Source organism: Diadema setosum, chromosome 6 (genome assembly GCF_964275005.1).
Source record: "Diadema setosum chromosome 6, eeDiaSeto1, whole genome shotgun sequence".
In the NCBI taxonomy this organism is placed as follows: Eukaryota; Metazoa; Echinodermata; class Echinoidea; order Diadematoida; family Diadematidae; genus Diadema; species Diadema setosum.
Window position 1 is genome coordinate 7,379,976 of NC_092690.1, and position 23,820 is coordinate 7,403,795.

At 40.6% G+C, this 23,820-nt stretch overlaps 1 protein-coding gene across 2 annotated transcripts; it reads right to left on the reverse strand.

Moving 5' to 3' along the window:
- Positions 1–543: 543 nt before the first annotated feature.
- On the reverse strand, positions 544–18,318 carry LOC140229414 (large ribosomal subunit protein mL37-like). 2 transcript variants are annotated; one of them, XM_072309664.1, is made up of 9 exons: positions 18,179–18,318; positions 16,900–17,160; positions 15,770–15,941; positions 14,583–14,713; positions 13,713–13,828; positions 12,717–12,905; positions 6,211–6,362; positions 4,309–4,488; positions 544–3,308 (listed from the first exon to the last, which is right to left on the reverse strand). In XM_072309664.1, exons 2-9 carry the CDS (start codon positions 17,148–17,150, stop codon positions 3,156–3,158), a joined length of 1,344 nt encoding a protein of 447 aa, XP_072165765.1. In that variant the 5' UTR covers positions 17,151–17,160; positions 18,179–18,318; the 3' UTR covers positions 544–3,155. The 2 variants fall into 2 exon arrangements, with proteins under 2 accessions (XP_072165765.1, XP_072165766.1); XM_072309665.1 differs by having other exon boundaries at positions 18,229–18,302.
- Between the last annotated feature and the right edge of the window lie 5,502 nt (positions 18,319–23,820).

Here is a 23,820-nt window from a genome sequence, read left to right on the forward strand (position 1 = left end):
AAGAAATCAAATATGGAGCACCGGATCTTTCCTGTATCACATCACACCCCTGTCGGGATGGACGGTCACCGTGGTAGAATACTTGGCGTACGTCCACCGTGAAAAGAACACAAAAAGTTTCAAGACGAAGAGGCGAGTGGCTATTGGCTCAAAGCCCTGTGTGACGTCACTGGAAAACTGTTGCAATGAGTCTTAACGTCGTTACTAAGAACCGCTTGACGAAGGTTTTCCTCCGAATGTCTATTCACTCTCAGAATTTTCCTGGATATTGTTTTGTGCATGTCATACAAAGAAGTAAATGAGAATGCCGAGCTGTGCTGTTTTGTATATCATTAGCACGCCCTAATCGACTTCAGGCATAATAATTTTAAGTTGCACACACGTAGGACATTCAGCGCAATTTCCCACTCACATTTCAATGTTCATATACGTTGAAGAGTGTGTAACATAACATCATTGCATAATACACACTGTACTTGTCAATGTTTGTCGCAACTTCACTCTGTAGTAATACTGTATAAGGTTACAATTTGATTAGCACGATTCATCAGTTTATTTTAGTCAGGAGTCTTTTACATTATTACTGTACATGTGGACTTTCTCATGCTAATTCCCTGTTCTCTGCATCAGTGGTTTGTAAAGTGACTGGTATACGATGGCTGAAGGAAGTGTACGCCTGTACCGTAATAAACGCATGATGGCGCTAGACGGAAAATCTGCAGTCGGTTTAAAGAGGAGCGACTGTCGCCCCTTTCGGATCGAAAGAAACCTCGATTTATTGGAAGATAATATTTGAATTCATGCATGTAAACTTATTACTGCATCAGCACGATTCTGAGCTGGGACTGTCAAAACGTTTCATTCGTGTGATCACTACCAAACTGGAGTATGAACTCACTTTCCAGCTTTCCAAATCACAAATTTCAGACAAACACGCTTGAACATCACACCACCGAGATACACCAGTACCCTACCACAGTACAGGAATAAGCAGCACACAGATCATTTGAAAACGATAAGGTTATATCCATGACTGAGTTAATGCACACTTACATCGACCTCAGGGTTCACAGCAGGGATTTACTGTTTTAGCTATTCATTATTTTGCATCCATAATTCACACACAGACAAATGCATACTTAAAAGAGTATTCTTCGCAGGTACTGTGCACTCCCGTTAAAACGAGCACGGTTCTGCATAACGAAATTCCGGATACAAGGAAGTGAAAATTCAGATCGCACCATCACACGCTCTTTGTTTTTTATGGTTTACTTGTTCGGTTATAACGAAATTTCGATATGTGTATTGCTGGTCCCGAGGATTTCATTATAACGGGAGCCCACTGTATCATTAAAACAAAGACGAATGATTGCTTATTTGAAGCTTCACATTTAATTGATGATTACACAACTCAGCATACAGTGCCTTTTAACTGGACGCCATTTTGCTTTCAAACATGCATGATCTACACTTCTTCCTTGCAGTCATCAACGTTTGTTTTGGACCTTGTTTAACCCATAGATTACTGCAACGACCTGTACCATAACAAACAAGTTTATAACAACATTCTTTTTGTAACAAAATAAAAAATTCAGGCCACAACATTGCCCTCTCTCTGTTTTTTATTGTTTATTTGTTCGGTTATAACAAAATTTTGATATAACGAAAGAAAACTGCCAGTCCTGAGGACTTCGTTGTAACGAGAGTCCACTGTACTTTCTTTTAGGGTAATCATCAAACCTTGGATTCAACACGTTAACTGGATGTATAAAATTATTTCTCTCTCTCTCTCTTTTCTCTTTATTCTTATTCTTCTCTGGCTCTTCATCAATTCACATGATTCTGCAAACATGGTCGCATTGATCATACAACCAAATATAGCGTATATCAAAGTCATTTTACTTTCTCACCTTTATTCTTGAACCTGTTTTATTGCTTCTAGCAGTTTATGGATCGCCTGAGGGAGAAGTGTTAAATCAGTACAGTGCACTCCCGTTACAATGAACACGGTTATAACGAAATTTCGTTATAACGAAAGAAAACTGCCGGTCCCGAGCATTTCGTTATAACGGGAGTGCACTGTACTGCCTGCCTAAAAGGAATGGTATAGCTTGGCTTCAGATAGGGCTTCAGATTTTCTTCTTTATTTGGTGAGATAATAAGAAACTACTTATGAAATATGAAAGAGCATACAATTCTAAGAGTAATTCAAAGTTTATTTGATGCAAGTTGGTTTTGAAATGGCTGACATATCCAAAACGAAGTGTTCCTTAATGAAAGGTGTGACCAACTTCTATGGTTACAGCTCGTTATTCCGAAGGTTCATTATTCCGAAGGCTCTTCAGTCCGAAGATTCCTTATTCCGAAGGTTCGTTTTTCCGAATTTCATTTTCGGATGAACAAATCTTCGGAATAACGAACCTTCGGAATAACGCCACAAATGTTCGGATTACCGAACCCTTTTTCATTTTCAGATTAACGAACCTCTAGGTATAGGGAATTTACGTGTTTCAGATTAACGAACCTTCGGAATAACGAACCTTCAGAATATCGAACCTTCGGAATCACGAACAGCACCCCCTTCTATTAGGACCACAACAAAAACTACACCATCCCTTTAAGAATTCCAAAATGTACCTTGGACATGTAACAAGAGTTTTGATTTTAACCCTCACTGTGTTTTGGATACCAACTGGTAGGCAGACTGGAGAGCTTGTCTGCAAAGTAGCACAGAATAAATATGTCTGAAAACTTATTGTTATTGAAGAGAGATTACATAATCCCCCTAATCCATATCGTGTCTCCATGGCCATCCTGTTGGACTGAGGTACATTGCTACACCTGATTAAGTTTCCCATGTTTACAACTAGGTCACATTTGGATGGATAACTGAATGCTCACGAGAAGTTTGTAAAGTTGAGCTTAGTGTCTGAGCACATGAAGATTTAAACAACAGGAGGCCGTCCTCTTTAAACTACACATGAAGAATTCTTTCTCTTTTTTCCTTTCAAATGCCCATTCACTGAAGTCATACACCGCCATCCGACAACACCCTTCCATCAAAGATCCAACACTATTACGTATACATGGAACTACATCTAGTGTCCAAGTCCAGACATAATGATGTGTGTGTGGGACTATTGAATTTTTAGAGTTCAGTCGGCTCCATACACGTAGCAGGCCAGAAATTTGCGGAAGACGTCCATGTTCAAGTCCCTGCAGCCCAGGTCCGGGTCGCGGTTGTGCATCTTCTTCTTGTAGCTCGGCTTCGTGTGTCTGCTTCCCTGCCGCTTGAAGATTCTAAACACCTGGACATCAACAGAACAACAGGCACGAAGAAACTACTTTAGGTACTTCTTTACGGCATTTCTTAGAGTTGATTTGTACTGCTCTTGGCTTTATCAATTCATTCACCACTTTTGGTATTATTGTACTGCCTCATTACTGTTTTTGTATTTCTTTTCAATGGGGGGCATTTTATCTACTCTTGGACTGGATATAATCAAGATTCCTTTGACGAATCCTAAGAGTTTCTGCAGGGCAGCAAAAAAGGACAATGTAGGAGTGACAAGAGTAGGGTGATGCAATGACAAGGAACTCCATCGCATTTTGTGAGTGTGTGTGTGTGTGTGTGTGTGTGTGTGTGTGTGCGTGGAGGGGGAGGGTAGTCAACTTTCTATTTTTATACACCCCCATATTTTTTAATGATTATGAAATATAATGCATGTGTCTTGTGAAATTTGTCGCTGTGATGTTACAATTACAGTCAACCTTGCTTAAGTCAAGCTCGCATGAGTCGAAGGTCTTTTTGAAGTCCTCTTTATATTCTACTGATTTTAATCCCTCATATAATATAAGTAGAATTTTCTCTAAGTCAAAGCAATTTCTTCAGTCCAAACAGATTTTACTAAGGCAAGGCTGACTGTATGTATGATTATACCTTGCATCAGTCCTATTCCTAGCTTGTATCAAAACATGTCTGTAACTTCATTTGTTTGTTGGAAAACAGTCAAGAAATCAGTTCAAATCACTTGATTCAAATCAAATTCTGATCAGATAAGATGAAGGTCAGAGATCAAATTGACAGAAGTCAAGTCAAATCAAATCATAAAGCAAATAAAATCATAGCAAATCAGATCAGATCAAAGCAAATACAATCAAATTGAAGCAAAAAAATAAAACAAAATGAAATAAAACCAAACCAATCCAGACCAATGCGCATCGCATCGCATAGCATTACATTACATCGTATCACATCGCATCACATCATATCACATCACATCAAATCAAATCAAATTGACTGCTTACCACTGGATAATGGTCGTCGTAGAGCACATTGCCCTCATCCAGCCAGACCATGTTTTTCACCCCATCATCAGAGCTGAGGTTCAGGGTGTTCAGCTGAACCTGGATGAAGGTAAACTTGACCCCCGTCGACACGACGCTCTGGGTCACGATGGGCTCCTCCAGGTCAAAGGTTGCATCAACCTTGATGCAAATGAGACAATAACATAATATCTCCTTGATTAACATGACCTCAAGTACCAAGATGTAAAAAAGCTTATAAATGTCCCTCTTGGAAAAGCAAAATGATCTAACTGTTCAAGATTTCTTTCAATGAATGGACTCATATAATGTTTAGAATTTTATCTGTAAACCTTGAATTGCCATTGAGTTTTCTTTCTTTCTTTTACTCTATGAGGCAGTTTGATGGCAAACATATGGTAAAATCAAGAGTATACTCTTGATTTACTCTTAGATTGACCATGGCCAAAGAAAGATGTGTTGCACCTTCTTAACCCTAAAAGGGCCGGGCTTTTTTGGCTATGCTCAGACCGGGGGGGGGGGGGGGGGGGGGGGGGGGGGGGGGGGGATGGATTCCACACACACACACACCCCCCCTTGACAGATCTCGGCCATCGGTAGTGCGATCGCTTTGAAATTTTGCATGCGTGAGACCCACGTCATAATCTGCAAGATTATGTCATAAGATTTTCTGAAACAATCAATTTCTAATTCTAATTAATCAATTATGCAAATTAAGCTCAAGATCATATTTTAGCCTAATTAAAAGCAATGAGAGTCTAATTTTTGATCTGTAACTCTGTTTTAGCATATTCAACAATTGTACATCACAAAAACTTCCAAAACTCATTTCAATTCTTGTGTATTTTATTGTTTTCAGAATTTCTTATGTATTTCTTTGTTTTTCAACTTTTGGTTTTTTGGTTTTTTTCACTGGAAATTGTCACTTACCACTTTTCTACCATAATTAGCACAAAATTAATCAATGAAAGTTATTAATTGCAAAAATAATCAGGTTTTTATGACTTTCATGACAGAGCACGGTTTTCCATAGGAAATGTACACAAAATCACAAAATTGTGCCCGTTTTGGGGCGACATTCCGTTACAAAAATGGGCGTGGCTTCGCAAAAGTATGTGCGGATATTGCAAATTTGGTCTCAAAAGTTGCGCAAGACTTGAACAAACAAAGTCAAGAAGCCTTGCGACGAGGCCTTCTCGCATTACAGAATTATAGCGCGAAACGTCGAGGGGGGGGCGAAATTGTCACTGACCACTTTTCTACTATAATTAGCACAAAATTAATAATGAAAGTTATTAATTGTAAAAATAAACAGGTTTTTATGACTTTCATGACTGAGCACGGTTTTCCATAGGAAATGTACACAAAATCACAAAATTGTGCCCGTTTTGGGGCTACATTTCGTTACAAAAATGGGCGTGGCTTCGCAAAAGTATGTGCGGATATTGCAAATTTGGTCTCAAAAGTTGCGCAAGACTTGAACAAACAAAGTCAAGAAGCCTTGCGACGAGGCCTTTTTGCATTACAGAATTATAGCGCGAAACGTCGAGGGGGGACGAAATTGTCACTGACCACTTTTCTACCATAATTGGCACAAAATTAATCAATGTAAGTTATTAATTGTAAAAATAATCAGGTTTTTATGACTTTTATGACAGAGCACGGTTTTCCATAGGAAATGTACACAAAATCACAAAATTGTGCCCATTTTGGGGCGACATTCCGTTACAAAAATGGGCGTGGCTTCGCAAAAGTATGTGCGGATGTTGCAAATTTGGTCTCAAAAAAACATTTTAGGGTTAAGCTACAACCAGACAATATCTCCATATATTACGGATAGGACATCAAGGAAAGGTTATAACCCTTCCCTAATTGCTCACTCACGCCATATTTGAGTTTCGCCCGGGCCAAGGCGTTGGCGAAGGCAAACATGACCCCCTTGGCGTTGATGTGGCGCATGGATACCCGGCACCAGTCCTCTGCGTCGTGGATGAAGACGGTGTGGGCGTGAGGAAACGGCGCCCCCTCAAAGAATCCTGGAGAATACGCAGGGAGAGATGGACAGTGAGAAAGAGGGGAGAAAAGGACCATAAAAGGTGGCAAAGAGTCAAAAGAAGTGGGAAGGTAAAAAACTGTTCAAGGTTGGGGGTTTTAGAACCTTTATGAGTCTCAATGACTTCCTGTCTTCGTAACTGACCCATTGAGGACGTGCTGGTATTGCCACAACATGCAATTCCCATAGACACTTGCGCGAGTATACTCGGGACTCGTCTTCAATGGGTTAATTAAGGATGTGGGCAGTTGTTGATTCATACATGTTCCTTATTGCCCAACTAATCACAGATCACCAACTGATACTATAGTCAACGTCTTTCTTTATTCTTTTACATGTTCATCCATGTAGTGTACTTAAGTGTGAGGAAGGGCACTGTGATAGAGTGGATAAGAATTCTTTACTTTGAAAGTGAAGGTCTTGTGTTCAAGTCCTGCCAAGTTACCACATCCTTGGACAAGATATTTTAACCCACCATGTCCCCCTCAACCCAGGTGTATAAATGGGTAGCTGGCATAGCTAGGGTAACAATAATGGTAGAGCCCTCTGGAAGAGCAGTGTTAACATTGAAGAGGCTACCCTGGGGAAATAAGATCAACATCATATCATTATATTCTTTTGTAATGTAAAATTACTCTGCTATCACTGATTAAGAATTGACAAAGAAAGTATAATCATCATCTGTTCTGCAAGAATGGAGAAACCAAGAAAACTAATAAGGCGAGTTTCCTGGCATTGCATGTTCAATCAAGCAGAAAATTTACTTTTCCAAAGATCAATTTTCATGACTTGGTGGAGACTGGCAAGTCATGATACTCAACACTTTGGACTTTACTGAAGCAAACATGTGACAGGTGTCATGGAAATGAAAATTTTTTAAAAAGAATTATTTTTTAAAGAATTCCTTTTACTAAGAACGCAGATTTCAATTAAACCAAACGCCAAATTCTTATCCCTCTCCCTTTGAGTATTGTGTCATATTTAATGAACTACATGTACGTACTTAAAAAATCAAAAGTCAGTCATCTTTTTGTGAAGACTGGCCAGAATCAAGCTGTTATAATGCAGCTGTCATTTGTATGACGCACCTCTTGACCCCCAGGATAGGTGCGTCAAAGTACCAATGTGCGTCATACCTTTTAGGTACCATGACGTACCCTCCGTCACAAAAAGTGACCCACCTCTATGAGACATTGACGCATTAACCAGTCAAAATGGTGACGCACCTCTTCGTGAAAATGACTGACCCTTGACGCACATGTTATTCGCAGTACGTGCCAGACTGGAATGCTGCAGAGCTCTGTGTGCGCTCACGCAATTCTGCCCCCCCACGGAAAAACGCAGTAACTGACATTTTTATGAATGTTTACTTTTTTGCAAAAATGAATAGTTTACCCAATGCTCTCCAATGTTAACAGGTCAGTTTTGCACAAAAAAAAATGAAAGTGACCAAAAATGCGATTTTTCACTTTTGCAAAAAGCAGTAACTGCATCCAGTTGATTCAACTTTGCAAGTTTCCCCACGGAAGAAAGCAGTAACTAACAAAGCCCACGGAAGAAAGCAGTAACTAACAATTTAGTCTAATCATTCAGACTCTGTATAGTCCTTCCTGTATATTTTTTTCCCTAATACCATTTATTTTTTCTACTATTTTTTTTTTTTTTAACAATGTAAACAGCAGTTTCTTCCATAATTTAGGGGAGTAGATATAAAAAAGATTGTTTCACCAGTAACTTGACTCTGCCCGCAGGGAATCATATGACAAGTTGTAGAAAAAGCTTCTTTCTGGAGACTAGCAAACCTGGCAGACTCAGCGCGCTCAGAGTGTAGAATACGCGTGCAGCTAGCTGCATGCGCGTAAATTCTGCAGCATACTGCACAGTAACTAACTGCTAAACACTGCATCACATCACAGTCATCACTTGCACAGTATTCAGGTCTGGTACAGTCTGAGTGATCATGCCAGTGCTAACCATGCTGTCACACAGTTTCTGCGGTCCAGGCATGCCTGTAAATCTATCATGAATTGCAGAAGAAAAGTCATGGTAGCCATGGCTTTGGCCAGAACCAGAAAATATAGGTGAGCTGAAAATATATTGAAGGGAGATGAGCACTAGTATTAATACACTAACGTTAGTCTAACGTTAGATGTAGGCCCTATAGGTCTACCGCGTACCAGATCTAACGTTACAGAGTAGATCTAGGCCTATTGTTAACTGTTTAGTGTTAGATAAAATGTCAGTAGGCCTAATCTAACGTAATAGATCTAGGTCTAGCACTAACATTGGGCATAGATCTGTAGTCTAGCTTAAGTGTAATGTCAGAGTTCGACTAGGATCTAAGACGAAGAGACTTGATATTTTATTGTCTAGTCCAGGGTCATGTGTCAGGGGCAAGGCCGGGCACTTCAAAGTTCAATTAGGGTAGGCCTTATTTTTACACAGAATGCCATTCAATCGACAAGACCTAGTCTAGGTCTAGCGTTAGGTCCTAGATCTTATAGATCTAGACTAACCAGAAGGTAGAAGAACTTTATAACCTGGTGGTGGTAACAATTCTCCTCCTATGGTCATGTGACATGTGCAGTTACTGCTTTTTTCCATGGGGAAAACAGCAGACTCCTGGCCGTCTGCAGTTACTGCTTTTTTCCGTGGGGAAACTACCCAGAAACAAGGGTGAGCCACCGCAGTAACTGCATTTTCCTAAATAACATTTAAAAAATAATGGAAACATATTTTTTTTCTAGGTATTTTTAGACAACTAGGTATGGTGCATAATCATACCACAAAATTATTTTTGAATGTTTCTGTGTTTTTAAAGAATCTGCAAAAAACACAAAATCGCATTTATCTCAGCTCAGCAGTTATGCAGTTACTGCTTTCTTCCGTGGGGGGGCAGAATTCGCTGCCTGCGAACTGTGTACACCGAACGGAACTTCGCCCGCGTGAATCCCTGTCGCCTACGGACCCTGGATGTTTACTTCGATCGCCGTGGTGCTGTATCCCCATGTTGTGGGCGGCTGGGGAGCGTTAGTATAGTAGCTTAGCTACACACTGTAGCCAGCTGCCACTACACTCCAGTACCCTGTTTCGATTCGAATCGGGGTAGAAGCGTTCCGTTGTGCAATGTCTGCTTCTTTTTCTCTTCTTCTTCATCCGCTTGTCCTTTGCCTCCTAAGTATGAAATGATTTTTAGAGTGTTGTGTGTGTTTTTTGTAACGTTATTGCATCATTTTTCTGCAAGGAAGAGGTGAGTTTCTGTTCGTGTATTGATGTGCACTGCGGTATGTGCAGGTGAAAAGCGTTCGAACTGTCTTTCCCGAGTATCGTGGAAGCTCGATGTATTTCTCGGCCTATCAAAGGAGATCTCATACAACAGAATACTTATAACAAACTATTTTCCGGTCAAAATGAATTGATTTCCTTTGTTTTGTATCGTTTATTGACTTGATCCTAAGGATCTTGTCGCAATACCGAGTTTCCAATGTGTATTTATTTTCACCTTATTTTCGCGTAGCTTTCGGTGCTGTAAACTGTTGCTAGGGCCTAAGCCTACTACTAAACTTACCGTTCTCCACTGTCGTTTCTCACACATCGTTTGGTACGATTTCTTCCATTTTATATCACTTTATCCGTTCCCTTTTATACTTTGAAGTATTTGACGTAATTCTTTCAAGTGTCTCGCACTGCTATTTTCGTAACGGCGATTTCTCCGCTTTGCTGCAATACTTTTTCGAATCGAAGCGACGAAGTTTGATACCAGCCGCTGTAGTTAGTGTGCCGTGTGTTGTCTTTTCTAAATATTTGTGTTGTTGGGAGGTGTTGATACTTTGTATTTGTTATTTATTTTTCTTAATGTTGATAGGAAAAGGCTAAAATGGTCTGAGTGATGTCTGATGGTGATGATAACTATGCTGGTGTAAAAAGACGGCTTACTGTGAATGCTGAGCGTACGTGCCGTTCGTTCCATTTTACTTTCCCTCTTATTCTTCTTTCCCCCTTACTCTTCTTTTCCTTTCCAAGAATGATAAAAAAAAAAGAAATTACATACACCTCACAACAAAATAGAACCACGTGCTACCAACCTTCGTAAAGTTAAATCTAAATGTTCAATATCAGCAAAGAATAAGGGGAAAGCACGAATGACAATAAATTAGAGCGAAGAGATTGTTTTACATGCAGTCTCTTCGGCTCGAAGAAACTTGACACCCCACCCCTCTCCCCTTGTGGAAATTTCCACAAAAGCATGTGCCACACCCAGGTGCGTGCCAGACGAAAGAATGCGCGCACTGGAATAAACAGCGTGTAAATATCCTGGAAATATCGATCATAGAACCAGCTCATTAGTTGAATTAAAGGAATCATTGCAAAGATATCGTGATTCTATAGCCTTTCTTTTGGCGCATAGTAGGAAACATCAAACAGTCGAATATAATGTACTTGATCGAATATTTTATGTTCCCTGAACAATAAAAAAAGATCGATTAATCAGTCAATTAAAAATGCAACTGAGCCAGAAATACTTAAAAGGTCTCGTATGCCCAGAGAAATTCACTACGAGTAGGTTCAATGAGATGCAGTCATCACCTGGTTAGACAACAAAATCATGACAATTAATTTCAGTTCACGCTCATGATAACTGCTTATTACTTATCAAAGTTTTGGCTATCAACATTCGTTCGTAGGTGTTTTTTGTTTGTTTTGTATGTTTTTCCTCGTTAAAGACGTAATGATTTCTTCGTATCGAACGTAGACTGCATGTTTACCGTTTATCCAAACAGTAGGCGCCTAGGCGTACTTTCTGAATATATTCAGAAATTTCTATCAACATTTTAAATATATTACAAGACTCCCAAATACCAGTTGAAAAAAAAATTAAGAAATCGAATTTTTTTAGATATGAACAACAACAACCAAAAAAAAAATGCGTAGGAAAAAACCACTTCAACCTCGAATGACTTCGAATTTCTCTAAACCGTTCCCTAGTTCATGGACATCCCATAGAAACGCGTGTTTTGATATACGCGTTGCTATGGCAAACTATCTAGTTTCGCGAAACTACGGCCTGGCCACAGTAATTTTTTCCGTAACCTCCCGCCTCCCCTTCCCCGATTCGAAAACAGCTTGATTGAAGCCCCTGCCTATTTAAACACGAACCTTATTAAACCCAAGTTAGGTACATGGTTTATATGGCTAGTGTTTAAATAGAATTTACTGCAGGTTTTAATAGACTCTCAGTAATGTTAGTTCCATAATCGTTTGTATGTGTTTTGGGGCCTGGCCTCTGCCATGCCTCGCCTTCTGTATACGTATGTACGCGTGTACTCTATGTATACATGTACCACATGGTCGACATCACGCACATGGTTTTGCTGCAGGTTCCACGGTCGACGGTCGATGCTACACTACTGTGAATGCGATTGAAGGATAGCGAGCTTCGCGATGCCGCGGGCTGTATGTGATGATTTTAATCACAAATCGTGTTTGGTAGTGTGGTTTTGGAGCAAATTTGTACTCAAACTTTCTGAAAAGACCTTTAGTCTGACATCAGATAGAAAAAGAAGACATACGAGAATGAAGTGAGTATCAGTATGTTATAATAAAACTGATTGAAAATTGTGTCATTTTCGCGTTTCCAGGAGCCGGTGAATTCGGCCGACTCGCGATCGCGAGTTTGTTTTATTCTGTTGCGGAGGGATACCATGCCCCATGCAAGAAGCCTCGCAAAATTACATGACGGTCCCATTAACGAACCTTTTGACACACTCTGGTTAAATGACCGACTATGACGCACATAATGGGTCAGTATTGTGACGGACATTTTGCTCCCGTGACGGCACCACGCGTCATCAAATTGGTGGTACTTGACGCGACCATGACGCACATTTCCCGGGGGTCAAGAGGTGCGTCATACAAATGACAGCTGCATAATTACGAGGCATGTACAGTAGTTGCTCATTTCTTTATTTTTTCTTTTTTTTAAGGATGAGAGCATGCTGTAGTGACCAACATGTGTGGACCTGCATGCAAAACAACATGAAATTAGGACGAATAACCATGTACAGGCATAATTCACCATTGGTGTTTTGATTGCATTTAGTAGCTGGTGAAATATATGATCAGGTATAATTTGTACATAATTTTGGGCAACACATTAAATCGTGGTCATTTAAAATCTGCTTCTTACACAAAAAGGTGAAAAGAGCAATTTTTAAAAAATTTCTCACAGTTGCATACATCCTAAGAAAAAAATACAAGGGTAAATCCCTGCCCTTTCTTCCCTCCCTCTCCCCCTTCTGATCCCATCCCCAGTACAACTCGCACTTGACTGACTAACCCGTGCAGTTGTGATTCTCCTTGTAGATGTTGCGGGTCAGAAGATCAATCGTCGGGGCCAGCGGGTAGAAGCTCGGCAGCTCATGTTCCACTGTCTGCGCGACCTCCTCTGGACTAGCTAACCTCTCCAGGGGGCTAGCGGAGGAGACTAGCAGACCAGATCGTCCTCGAATCTGAATTGGGTCTTCCCCTGTTGCATGTGAATGGGAATGAATGGGAAATCACTTTCAAACATCTTAAACTTCATCCAGTGGCTTATTTGAACGTGAAGTGGTCTTCCTCCCCTAGTGTGTGAGAAGGCATAAATGTACACATACTTATTATCTCCTAAATTTTTTCAGTAGCATATTTAATCTGAATCATGTATTATTCCATTCTATGTGAGGGGAATAAGAATGAGACTTTTCATCATCAATCTTCCAGACATCAAGTGTTATGCCAATGAATCAGGTCATTTTACACACCAACAGGATATACAGCATGTAATTATTACATCCTCCCCCCCCCCCCCCCTTTCTTGCTGAAATCAAAATGAAATATGCAAATACGGGTTGGCACTGGTGATTTCAAATTAAAACAAAATAGATTACAATTACTAACAGCACCATACGTAACATGACATGTACGTACTTTGTAGATGTACACATGAACACATTCAAACATACACAGGAGCCAAACACAAGCCTCTGTGCTAGACCGTTGCCACAATGTCTGTCAACACACATACACTCAAACACACATTTACAGAAACAATTACAAATGTGTATGTGTATACATACCCACAAACACACACATACATGTACAAACACTCACACACACATACATACGTCATACACTAATCTCTGTGCCAAGCCACTACCACATAGTAGCCATACCTCTACACACATACACTCAAGCAAACAAATAAATACATTACAAATGAGCACATGCATGCATTCCCACACTCACACACACACACACACAAACCATAAACCATAAACCAAACACAACCACTAACCTCTATGCCAAGCTGCCGCCACATAGTAGCCGTCCGTCTGGGCTCTGTGGAGCAGGGCGGGGTACTGGCCTACCATAAGCTGGCATAGCCGAATGAAGTCCATATTCTGCCGGTAACTGAAAGTTCATGAGAGGTCAGAGAAAAATTACCAACATTTCATTCTAGAATAGAAAATATCAAGGCTGCACAATCTTGGCAAAAATCACATGCACAACTGCTTTAAAATCTCAGCACTATATTTCATTCAAAATACTCTTTGCCTTTCCCTCAGTCAGTCTGTGCCTTGCTATCATACCTTCAGCATATAATGGGACCTTTAAAATTTCCACAAGTGAATGGTATATACAGTCCATCTTCTATACTTATTCAATGCAAACAATTGAGTTCGAATTAATGCTAGTGCAGTCATCTTGATTCATTGACTTAAAAAAATAATAATCATAATAATAATCTTCAAATTCATGAAATTCGAAGGAAAAATAATAATCTTTTGCATGAAGTGATGCAAGCTCGGGAAGAGAAGGGATGTCAACCTTGTAAAAATCATTGCAGTATTATGAGCTGGGTTCTAAAAAAGCACTTTTTTTGTGTAGAAAAACAGTAACTTCATTTTTACTGCAATAAGACTTGTGTGGTAATACAATTTGGGGGAAAACAACATTTTTTTTTTTCTATGAAACCTGCAGTGATTTTGGCAACAATAACAGCAAAAAAAACAACAAACAAACAAACAAACAAAACAACAAAAACAACAACAAACAAACAAACAACAACACAACAGCACAGAATGCTGCTCAAAAACAAAAGAGAAGTAATAGCTGGCATCTCTGGAAGAGTGTAAAGATGGGATGAGCGTGGGTAAACCCCCACCTGAATCTCTGGACCGGTATTAGCTTGCTGGGCGTGTCAAACTGCCGACACTTCCTGATGGATCTCAGCACTCGCTCCTCCATGTCGGGAAACTCCAGTCGCGCAGCCAGTTCTTGCAACCTCTCTGGCATCTGTGTGGATAACAGAAAATGGTATTACTTGGTGGCAGAAGGGTACAGTAAGAAAGACTTACCAGAGAAAATGATATATAATTCTCAATAATGACATCTGAGTAGAAGATCATCTGAATCAGTACTTCATCTGAAATTGGTGATGAAGGCTGTATTGTTGACAGCTGAAAAGTCCAGAGGTAAATAGTGTGCATGGGATAAAAAGTTGTACACAAATTTCACATTTTACGAAATATTTTTTTCACGAATAGTAATATTGGTCAAGACCTATCCATCAAGTCATTAAAATCAACTGAGATTACAAAGTCATCTTTGAACAATTCTCAAAATATCACATTTCAAATCGGTAATTTTAGCAGGGCCAGCTGCAAATCCTTTCACCTTACAGTAATTACTGCTGCATTTTTGCAGCACAGCATGTACATTCATGGAAAGAAGTTATTAGGATTTCTGGTTGAATTTATGTCAATATATATAGAAATTTAAGAAAGATTTGGGTGTGGCATCTCAGGAGACTGGGGAATTCATGACCTCCTCATCTCACCCCAATAAGCATCTGTGGTTTCTGTTGACATCAATGCTTCGTGAAAACATATCAAAATCTGAATAAACATGTGGTTTCAGTAGATGCAGCAATATTAGTAGAACACATCAGCAAAGTTTGAGGAAAATCAGAAAATCCATTTCTAAGCTGGGAGTTTTAAAAAACTTAAGTGCCACCATTGTTCCATGAGAAGACTGCAATAACTTGTGATGTTACACATGGACAAAGCTATTAAATTATCTATCAAATTATAATTTCAAGAGAACTGAACACATTTTCATTTTTCTAGCATGATGAAAGAGCACTTGACTTACATGTACATGTACCTCTTTCAGAAAACAGGGGGAATGATACTACCCTTACACATGTATCAATATCAAGGAAAGGAAATCTGGACTTTTGGTAAAACATGATAGTTCATGAATTCTCTTTAAATTTTCTCTTTAAAGTATTCTCTTCCGAATAATTTACACCTGAGCCAAAAAAGGTTATCATGTAATCCTTATCCTCACCTGCCCCTCCCCCATGAGCTTGCTCTTGGTCAGCCAGAGAGCCTGGTCCACGCCCTCTTCCAGTCGGCATAGGTGGTTGAAGATGTACGTCTTCTGCTCGTGGTAATGCTGGTGGGTCTCATCCATGGTCACCCTATTTAGGTACAGGGGGTGGTAGTCCTCTATTTTCTCTCTAGGTCCAGATGAAGAATCAAGATTTCAGAGAAAAGGGGGAGAGAGAACATATCAAAAGGGAATGAAACCTAAATACTGTATTCATGTAGATTGAGAGAATATAACAGTGATTATTAGTAGAACATATCATCAGGGTTTGAGAAAAATCTGACAATCCATTGAAAAGTTATGAATTTCAACAGTTTTGGTGCAGCCATCGCTGGTTTATAAAGACAATACAAAGAGAATTCCACAAAATTTAATTTTTTCATGAGGAGTTCACATTTGCTTACCTTGTTTCTAACAAAATTATGCTTAGACTTCCCCTGCTTTCTAAAAAAAGCAGTCATGTGCTCTTTCATTACGCTAGAAAAGTGAAGGTACAAGGTACAATGTACATGCATGTTGAATTTTCTTTGAATTTTCTTGCATTTTCTTTATAAATATCATTGTCCACACATGACATCACCAAGTATAATTGTAGTCTTCTCATTCAATAAAGGCTTATCCAAAACTTTATGATTTTGAAAACTTTGGAACAGATTGTCTGATTTCCCTCAAACTTTGCTGATGTGTTTGACTATTGTTGCTGCAGTTCTGATATTTTGGTTTCATTTTCCTTTAACTAGAAGTCCAAGGCCATTAGAGATTTTTGTCAGGTCAATTGCATTTGGATTGAAATCAAAGCAAATTTGCTCTTGAGGATTGATTACAGGAGCCAAAGTAAGGTTATTTTATTGAGTTACCTAAACCAGGTAATCATAAAAAAGGAAAAATAAAGGAAAACAAAGTTGAGGCTATATCACACTATGTGAGGATAACAAAAGAACAAATGGAGACAAATTACCATATTGAACTAAGTATCTAAAAGGTGGTAAAGTGATAAGTCTGCATGCATTTATAAACAACTGGGTGCACATGTCTAGCAAATTCCAGTAGGCCAACTTTGGTTCCTTCTTCTTATTTTTTTCACTCACTTTGGGGGTATTTTGTAAGGACTCTCCAGACCGTGGATCTCATAGATTTTCCGCGCTGCTGTCTTGCGGTTCTCTTTTGTGCGTTCCCTGATTTGTCGCTTCTTCTCAGGGCGGTAGCATCGAACGGGATTGGACCAGCCCGGCTGGCCCCGGGTGAAGGGACCAGCCAAAAGTCCCAGACTGCATGGTGGGCACAGACCACTGACCCGCCTGGCAAGCCCAGACGACAGGCTGCACGCTGCTGTGGACATTGCTGCTATCCTTTGGATGACAAAAACAGAGAATCATTTGAAACTTTCAGGTCTGTATTTCAATTCTCAACAAACTTTTCCTCCCTTAAGCTATACATAAAATGTTGTCTCCTGCTCATTACCTTCAAAGACACTAACTGTATACACCATATATTTTGCGAGTCTAAATTTTCGCAAATTAGGAATTCCCAATGATTTTGTGAGTGGTTCAATTCGCGAACGTGGAGTCCTGTACTGAATGGAGAAGTGTACGCGCGTACGTCACATTCAAATTGGGATCCGTGAATATTTTCACATATTTAATCTAGCGAATAGCACCCGACACGCGAAATTTGTGAAAATAAAACCTTGCGAAATATTTGGTGTATACAGTATAATGACCGTTATACAAGAGTATGTAGGACACGTACTCCCGAGTCAGAGTGACATCTTCAACAAGCTGTAAACTTAAAACTTTACATTAGTACGATAGGCCCTCTACTACATGCATGGATAAATTTTTATATGGTCTTTTATTTGGCTACCTTTACAGGGGCAAATCCAGGAATACTGTAAAGGGAGAGTGATGCCTTTACAAAACTAAAGCCCCCTTTTGTTCTTTTTATTTAGATCCCCCTAGTTTTATTAAGTTTTAACAAAAATTAAAGGCGCGTACATTGCACCTGGACCTGGTGCATGTGCACGCACCCCCGCCTGGATCCGCCACTGCGCTGCTTTACTACAAATACTATTCATGTAAAGACCAGCGGCAAAATACAGAGTTGTAAACCCACAGCCATGAACCAACATTCAATGAAAGAGCAATAGGTCTAGCCCTTGATCTATCCACTCAGTTAAATCAATAGCCCACACCGGCAGATCGATGTCAGATGAGCAATCACTGACATAACGCCCGTTGTTCAGACTCTCCAACGCCTTTTGCTATATGTGGGGCTACAAGAAATAAATCGCGTATTAATTAGGGTTTATATCATGGCAGCAGATAATCAACTAGAAACGATATTCGAGACAAACCAGAATGCACAGACCTCCTTGCGCTTTGTAAAAGAACAAAACTACGATGGAGCTCGTGAGGCACCTTCTCTTTTGTCTCAGTTTTTCAGCGAATTCATTCTTTTCGATGCCCGAGTCAGGAGTGAGACAGGCGAGAGGTGTACCTGCATACCGCATGAGATATGCAAATATTACACGATGAGGGCAGCAAACACGCATGCTGGAGATTGAACTTCGAGAGGAATGATGAAAAAATAGGCCGAGTAGACCGGGGGCCCAGAAGATTTATTCAGCTGAAAAGGGTCACACTTTTAAATGGTCTCATCATATAGGGATGTGTCCAAGAGTCAATAAAATGCATTGCTGGCAAGTCACATCCTGTACCGTAAGCCTAGGGACCACAAAAAGGGACCCCGAAAAATGGATTTATTCAGCCGAAGGGGGTCACGGACAAAAAATGGTGGATATTGTTCCTTTGGGTGTACTTATCATGAAAACAGCAATGCCAGCTATTTTATCCTGTACGGGGCCCCAGACAGTAGCCCCAAAGGGCCCCAAAATATGGTGTTATTCAGCTGAAAAGAGTCACGGCTAATTTCTTTTGCAATGGAAGTAGTTCCCATCAGAGATATCCAAAACACCAATGCCAGCTATTTTATCCTGTATGGGGCCCTAGACAGTAGCCCCAAAGGGCCCCACCCCCATAGGCCTACGTACAAACACACACAAACATTGATTTTATTCAGTTGAAAAGTGTCACGGCTAACTTCTTTTGCAATTGAAGTAGTTCCCATCAGAGATATTCAAAACACCAATACCAGCTATTTTATCCTGTACGGGGCCCCAGACAGTAGCCCCAAAGTGCCCCACCCCCCATAGGCCATACGTACAAACACACACAAACATTGATTTCATTCGTGCAGCTGAGAAGAGTCACGGCTAATTTCATTTGCAATGGAAGGAGTACCCATCAGAGATATCAAAAACACCAAAGTCAGCTATGTTATCCAGTACGGGGCCCCGGACAGTAGCCCCAAAGGAGCTCCCCCCCCCCCCCCCCCCCGACACACACACCCACACTAGTTTCATTCAGCTGAAAAGAGTCACGGCTAATTTCTTTTGCAATGGAAGTAGTACCCATCAGAGATATCCAAAATACCAAAGCCAGCTATTTTATCCTGCACGGGCCCCAGTCAGTAGCCCCAAATTGCTCCCTCCCCCCCCCCCCACACACACACATTGATTTTGTTCAGCTGAAAGGGTCATGGCTACTTTCTTTTGCAATTGGTAGTAGGCATACTCATCAGAGATATCCAAAACACTAAAGCCAGTCATTTTATCCTGTATGGGGTCCCAGACAGTAGCCCCGAAGTGCACCCCCAACACACACACACACACACCCACACACACACACACACACACACACACACACACACACACACACACACACACACACACACACACATTAGTTTCATTCAGCCAAAATGGGTCACGGCTAATTTCTTTTGCAATGGAAGTATACCATCAGAGATATCCAAAGCACCAAAGCCAGTTATTTTATCCTGAACGGGGCCCCAGACAGTAGCCCCAAAGTGCCCCCCCCCCCTCTCCACATACACACACATACACACACACACACACACACACACACACACACACACACACACACACACACACACACTAGTTTCATTCAGCTGAAAAGGGTCACGGCTAATTTCTTTTGCAATGGAAGTAGTACCCATCAGAGATATCCAAAATACCAAAGCCAGTTATTTTATCCTGTATGGGGCCCCGCACAGTATAGCCCCAAACACGGGTAATTTCTTTTGCACTGGAAGAAGTACCTATCAGAGATATTCAACACACCAAGGCTAGTTATTTCATCCTGCACAGAGCCCTAGACAGTAGCTCCACAGTGTCCCACCCATTATACATGTACTGTGAATCAGCTGAAAATGGTCTTACAAATTCTTTTGTAACGTTAATATCAGGGCCTACTGAACAGAGATATCACAAACACTAAAGCAAGTCATCTTATCCTGTATACGGGGTCCCATAGGTTACAGTAGCAAAACACTCAAGAAATTTGCAAAGGAAGCATACTTCTGTATAGTGCACAACCAAGATGACCATATTACGAAAAACAGTCATTTCATCTTGTACTGGGCCCAGGTTACAGTAGCCATAAAGTGCCCCTCCCCAACATAATTATTATGACATCATTTAGCTGAAAAGAGTCATAGTTGTTTTTCTTTTACAATCGAAGTAGGCCTTAGTTTACATCATAGATACCCAAAACATCAAAGCCAGTTAGGTTTTCCCAGCCAATTTCGCACTTTTGTTGGTTCATTAATTTTGATAGAAGGTTCGAATTCGTAAAATGGGTATTCAAATTGGCTGGTACCCTACGTTCATTCAAATTCGCCTTGACTTGCCGAAAAGTGTATTTCAGTCATTAAATTTCGCGAAAGACAGTCAAATTCCAAACGTGTTCATTCAAATTCAAATCATGCTATTTCTTTGTTTCAGATCTTTTCAACATGTCTTTCTATGTGTGTTTTCGTTTCATCTATAAATTACTGTTATAAAGCAGTAAAAGTGTCATATTTCTTATCTAGTATAACTGGATTTGGTTGTTCTGTAACCAGACTGGTAACGCTCCTTCTCTTTCATACATGTCATTATAGGCCTATACCTGTACCTGTAATGCAGCTTAACTTCATTTTTTATAGTCATGACAGCACAATATATTCAGACGTATATCTCTAGAAGACAGAGAAAGAATTAAAAAAAAAAAAACACATTTGAGGATCATAACCTTGACTTCTTGTAACTGGCCGACCGCTCGTAATAAAGCGCTCGTAAGGCCAGTGTTTTTGTGGCTTCTTACTTCTTTGGATTCAAAAAGCACGTTAAAAAATGGTGTCAAAGTCTCTTAAACGAATACGAAAACATGAAATGCTATGATGCTTACAAAACAATAACTACGACGAAAGAAAATAAGGAAAGAGGCCAAGCATGAACATATCTGTTTAATTGACTGCAGAACATGTTAAATTAGATGGCCAGAAATCAACTTGAATGAACGAGCGCAGCATGTAATCACGTGACTATATCATTATGAATTTATGAATGAACGGATAGTGGAATGGTACTTGTCTTATATATGGATTTCAGTTGAAAAAGTGTTATTTAGAATAAGGTTATAGGTAATGTGAATGTTTCAAAATAAATTTGAATGAAGAGATTAATATGACATTGAACTACCATGTCATCTAGGCGAAATTTTTGCTAAATTTAATTCAACATTAAAGAATTCGATTAAAAGAGGTGCGATATTGGCCCGGATGCAGGGCCCTTGACAGGTATAGCCCCAAGGTATTCCCAACCCATATGAATTAATTGTTTTTAGGTGAAAACAGTCATGTATGCCTATTTTCCTTGGCAGTGGAATTAACAGCTGAGATACGTAAAACACAAACCTATCCAGTTAAGGGGCCCCCAGCCAGTAGCTGGAAAGTGCTCCCGTATTATTTTATTCTAAGTGAAAAGAATCATTGTTATAATTTCTTTTGCAATGGAAGTAGTACTCAAGGAGGTATCAAAAACACCGAAACCAGTTATATAGCTGTACGGGGCCCCACGGAGTGTTCCTAAAGTGTCCCCACATGTAATTCCACTATCAAGATCTGCATCCCGATCTATTCAATCTGTCAGATCGGGAGAGAGCGGCAAAAGTGTACGGGGACCGGGAGCATCGTAGCAGCAGCGTTTGGGTGATGGGGTTGGATCTGGCAATTTTACAGATCGGGAAGAAATTTTGAACTGGTTCAAAATTTCTTCCTCATCTCCCCATCAAGATTGACCTATTTTGAATCGTAGCTCAAACGGGGAGAGAGCAGTGACAGTGTAAATACCGCGGGATGAGCGTAACAATTCCAGGTTTTTCTGACCGTAGTCATGGTAGTAACAGCGGCACAAGAACGGGAAATTTAGTCTAAACTAGACACCGACGACATGGTCCCGCTGCTACGCCGCTTTCTTGATCAAAGCACGACCTTCCCGCTTTAACGACGCTCTCACTAAGTTCTCTACTCTCGTATAAAATCAAGGCCTGTTCCTACGACGCTTCATTCCTGCTTCGATAACGCTGTTGGCCGCTTTAGCTACGCTGTTCCTACGCTTTCCCAGACTCAATTATGCACGTCTAATCCGCTCTCGCCGCTCTAAAATCGAACGTAGCCGATACGCTGGAAAATGTTTGCCAGAACAGCAAAACTGATGATGAGGAGGAGGGCGCGTTGTCGTTGTCGCAAAAATGAAGACGAAGGAGCGCATATTTAAGAAGAAGAGATGCACACAATAAAGAGAATAAAGCAAAACACTTTGGAGCTACTGTACGGGACCCCGTGCAGGATAAGATATCTGACTTTGGTATTTTGATATCCGATGGATACTACTTCCATTGCAAAAGAAATTAGCCGTGACCCTTTTCGGCTGAATGAAACCAATATATGTGTGTGTGTGTGTGTGTGTGTGTGTGTGTGTGTGTGTGTGTGTGTGTGTGTGTGTGTGTGTGTGTGTGTGTGTGTAGGGGGCACTTTGGGGCTACTGTCTGGGGCCCCGTACAGGATAACATGTAACTGGCTTTAGTGCTTTGGATAGTCTGATGAGTACTACTTCCGATTGCAAAGAAAGTAGCCGTGACCCTTTTCAGCTGAATAAAATCAATGTGTGTGTGTGGGGGGGGGGGGGGGGGAGGGGGAGGGGGTAAGGGGAAAATTTGGGGCTACTGTCTGGGGCTACTGTCTGGGGCCCCATGCAGGATTAAATAACTGGCTTTGGTATTTTGGATTTCTCTGATGGGTACTAATTCCATTGCAAAAGAAATTAGCCGTGACCCTTTTTCAGCTGAATGAAACTATTGTGTGAGTATGTGTGTTCGGGGGGGGGGGGGGCACTTTGGGGCTACTGTCTGGGGCCCCGTACAGGACAAAATAACTGGCTTTGGTGTTTTGTATGTCTCTGATGGGTACTACTTCCATTGCAAATGGAATTATCCGTTACTCTTATCAGCTGAATAAAGTCAATGTGTGTGTAAAAGAAGCACTGCTATAATTTCTTTTGCAATGGAAGTAGTACTCAAGGAGGTATCAAAAACACCGAAACCAGTTATATAGCTGTACGGGGCCCCACGGAGTGTTCCTAAAGTGTCCCCACTATTTAATTCCACTATCAACATCTGCATCCCGATCTATTCAATCTGTCAGATCGGGAGAGAGCGGCAAAAGTGTACGGGGACCGGGAGCATCGTAGCAGCAGCGTTTGGGTGATGGGGTTGGATCTGGCAATTTTACAGATCGGGAAGAAATTTTAAACTGGTTTAAAATTTCTTCCTCATCTCCCCATCAAGATTGACCTATTTTGAATCGTAGCTCAAACGGGGAGAGAGCAGTGACAGTGTAAATACAGCGGGATGAGCGTAACAGTTCCAGGTTTTTCTGACCGTAGTAACAGCGGCACAAGAACGGGAAATATAGTCTAAACTAGACACCGACGACATGGTCCCGCTGCTGCGCCGCTTTCTTGATCAAAGCACGACCTTCCCGCTTTAACGACGCTCTCACTAAGTTCTCTACTCTCGTATAAAATCAAGGCCTGTTCCTACAACGCTTCA

Excerpts from the sequence above, each read along its gene's own strand:
- LOC140229414 (XM_072309664.1), bottom strand. The coding sequence starts at position 17,150 with ATGTCCACAGCAGCGTGCAGCCTGTCGTCTGGGCTTGCCAGGCGGGTC. Across the intron at positions 12,906-13,712 it reads GGCGGCAGCTTGGCATAGAG|GGGAAGACCCAATTCAGATT; the intron begins GTTAGTGGTTGT and ends CACATGCAACAG. Across the intron at positions 4,489-6,210 it reads GGGCGAAACTCAAATATGGC|GTTGATGCAACCTTTGACCT; the intron begins GTGAGTGAGCAA and ends ATTTGCATCAAG.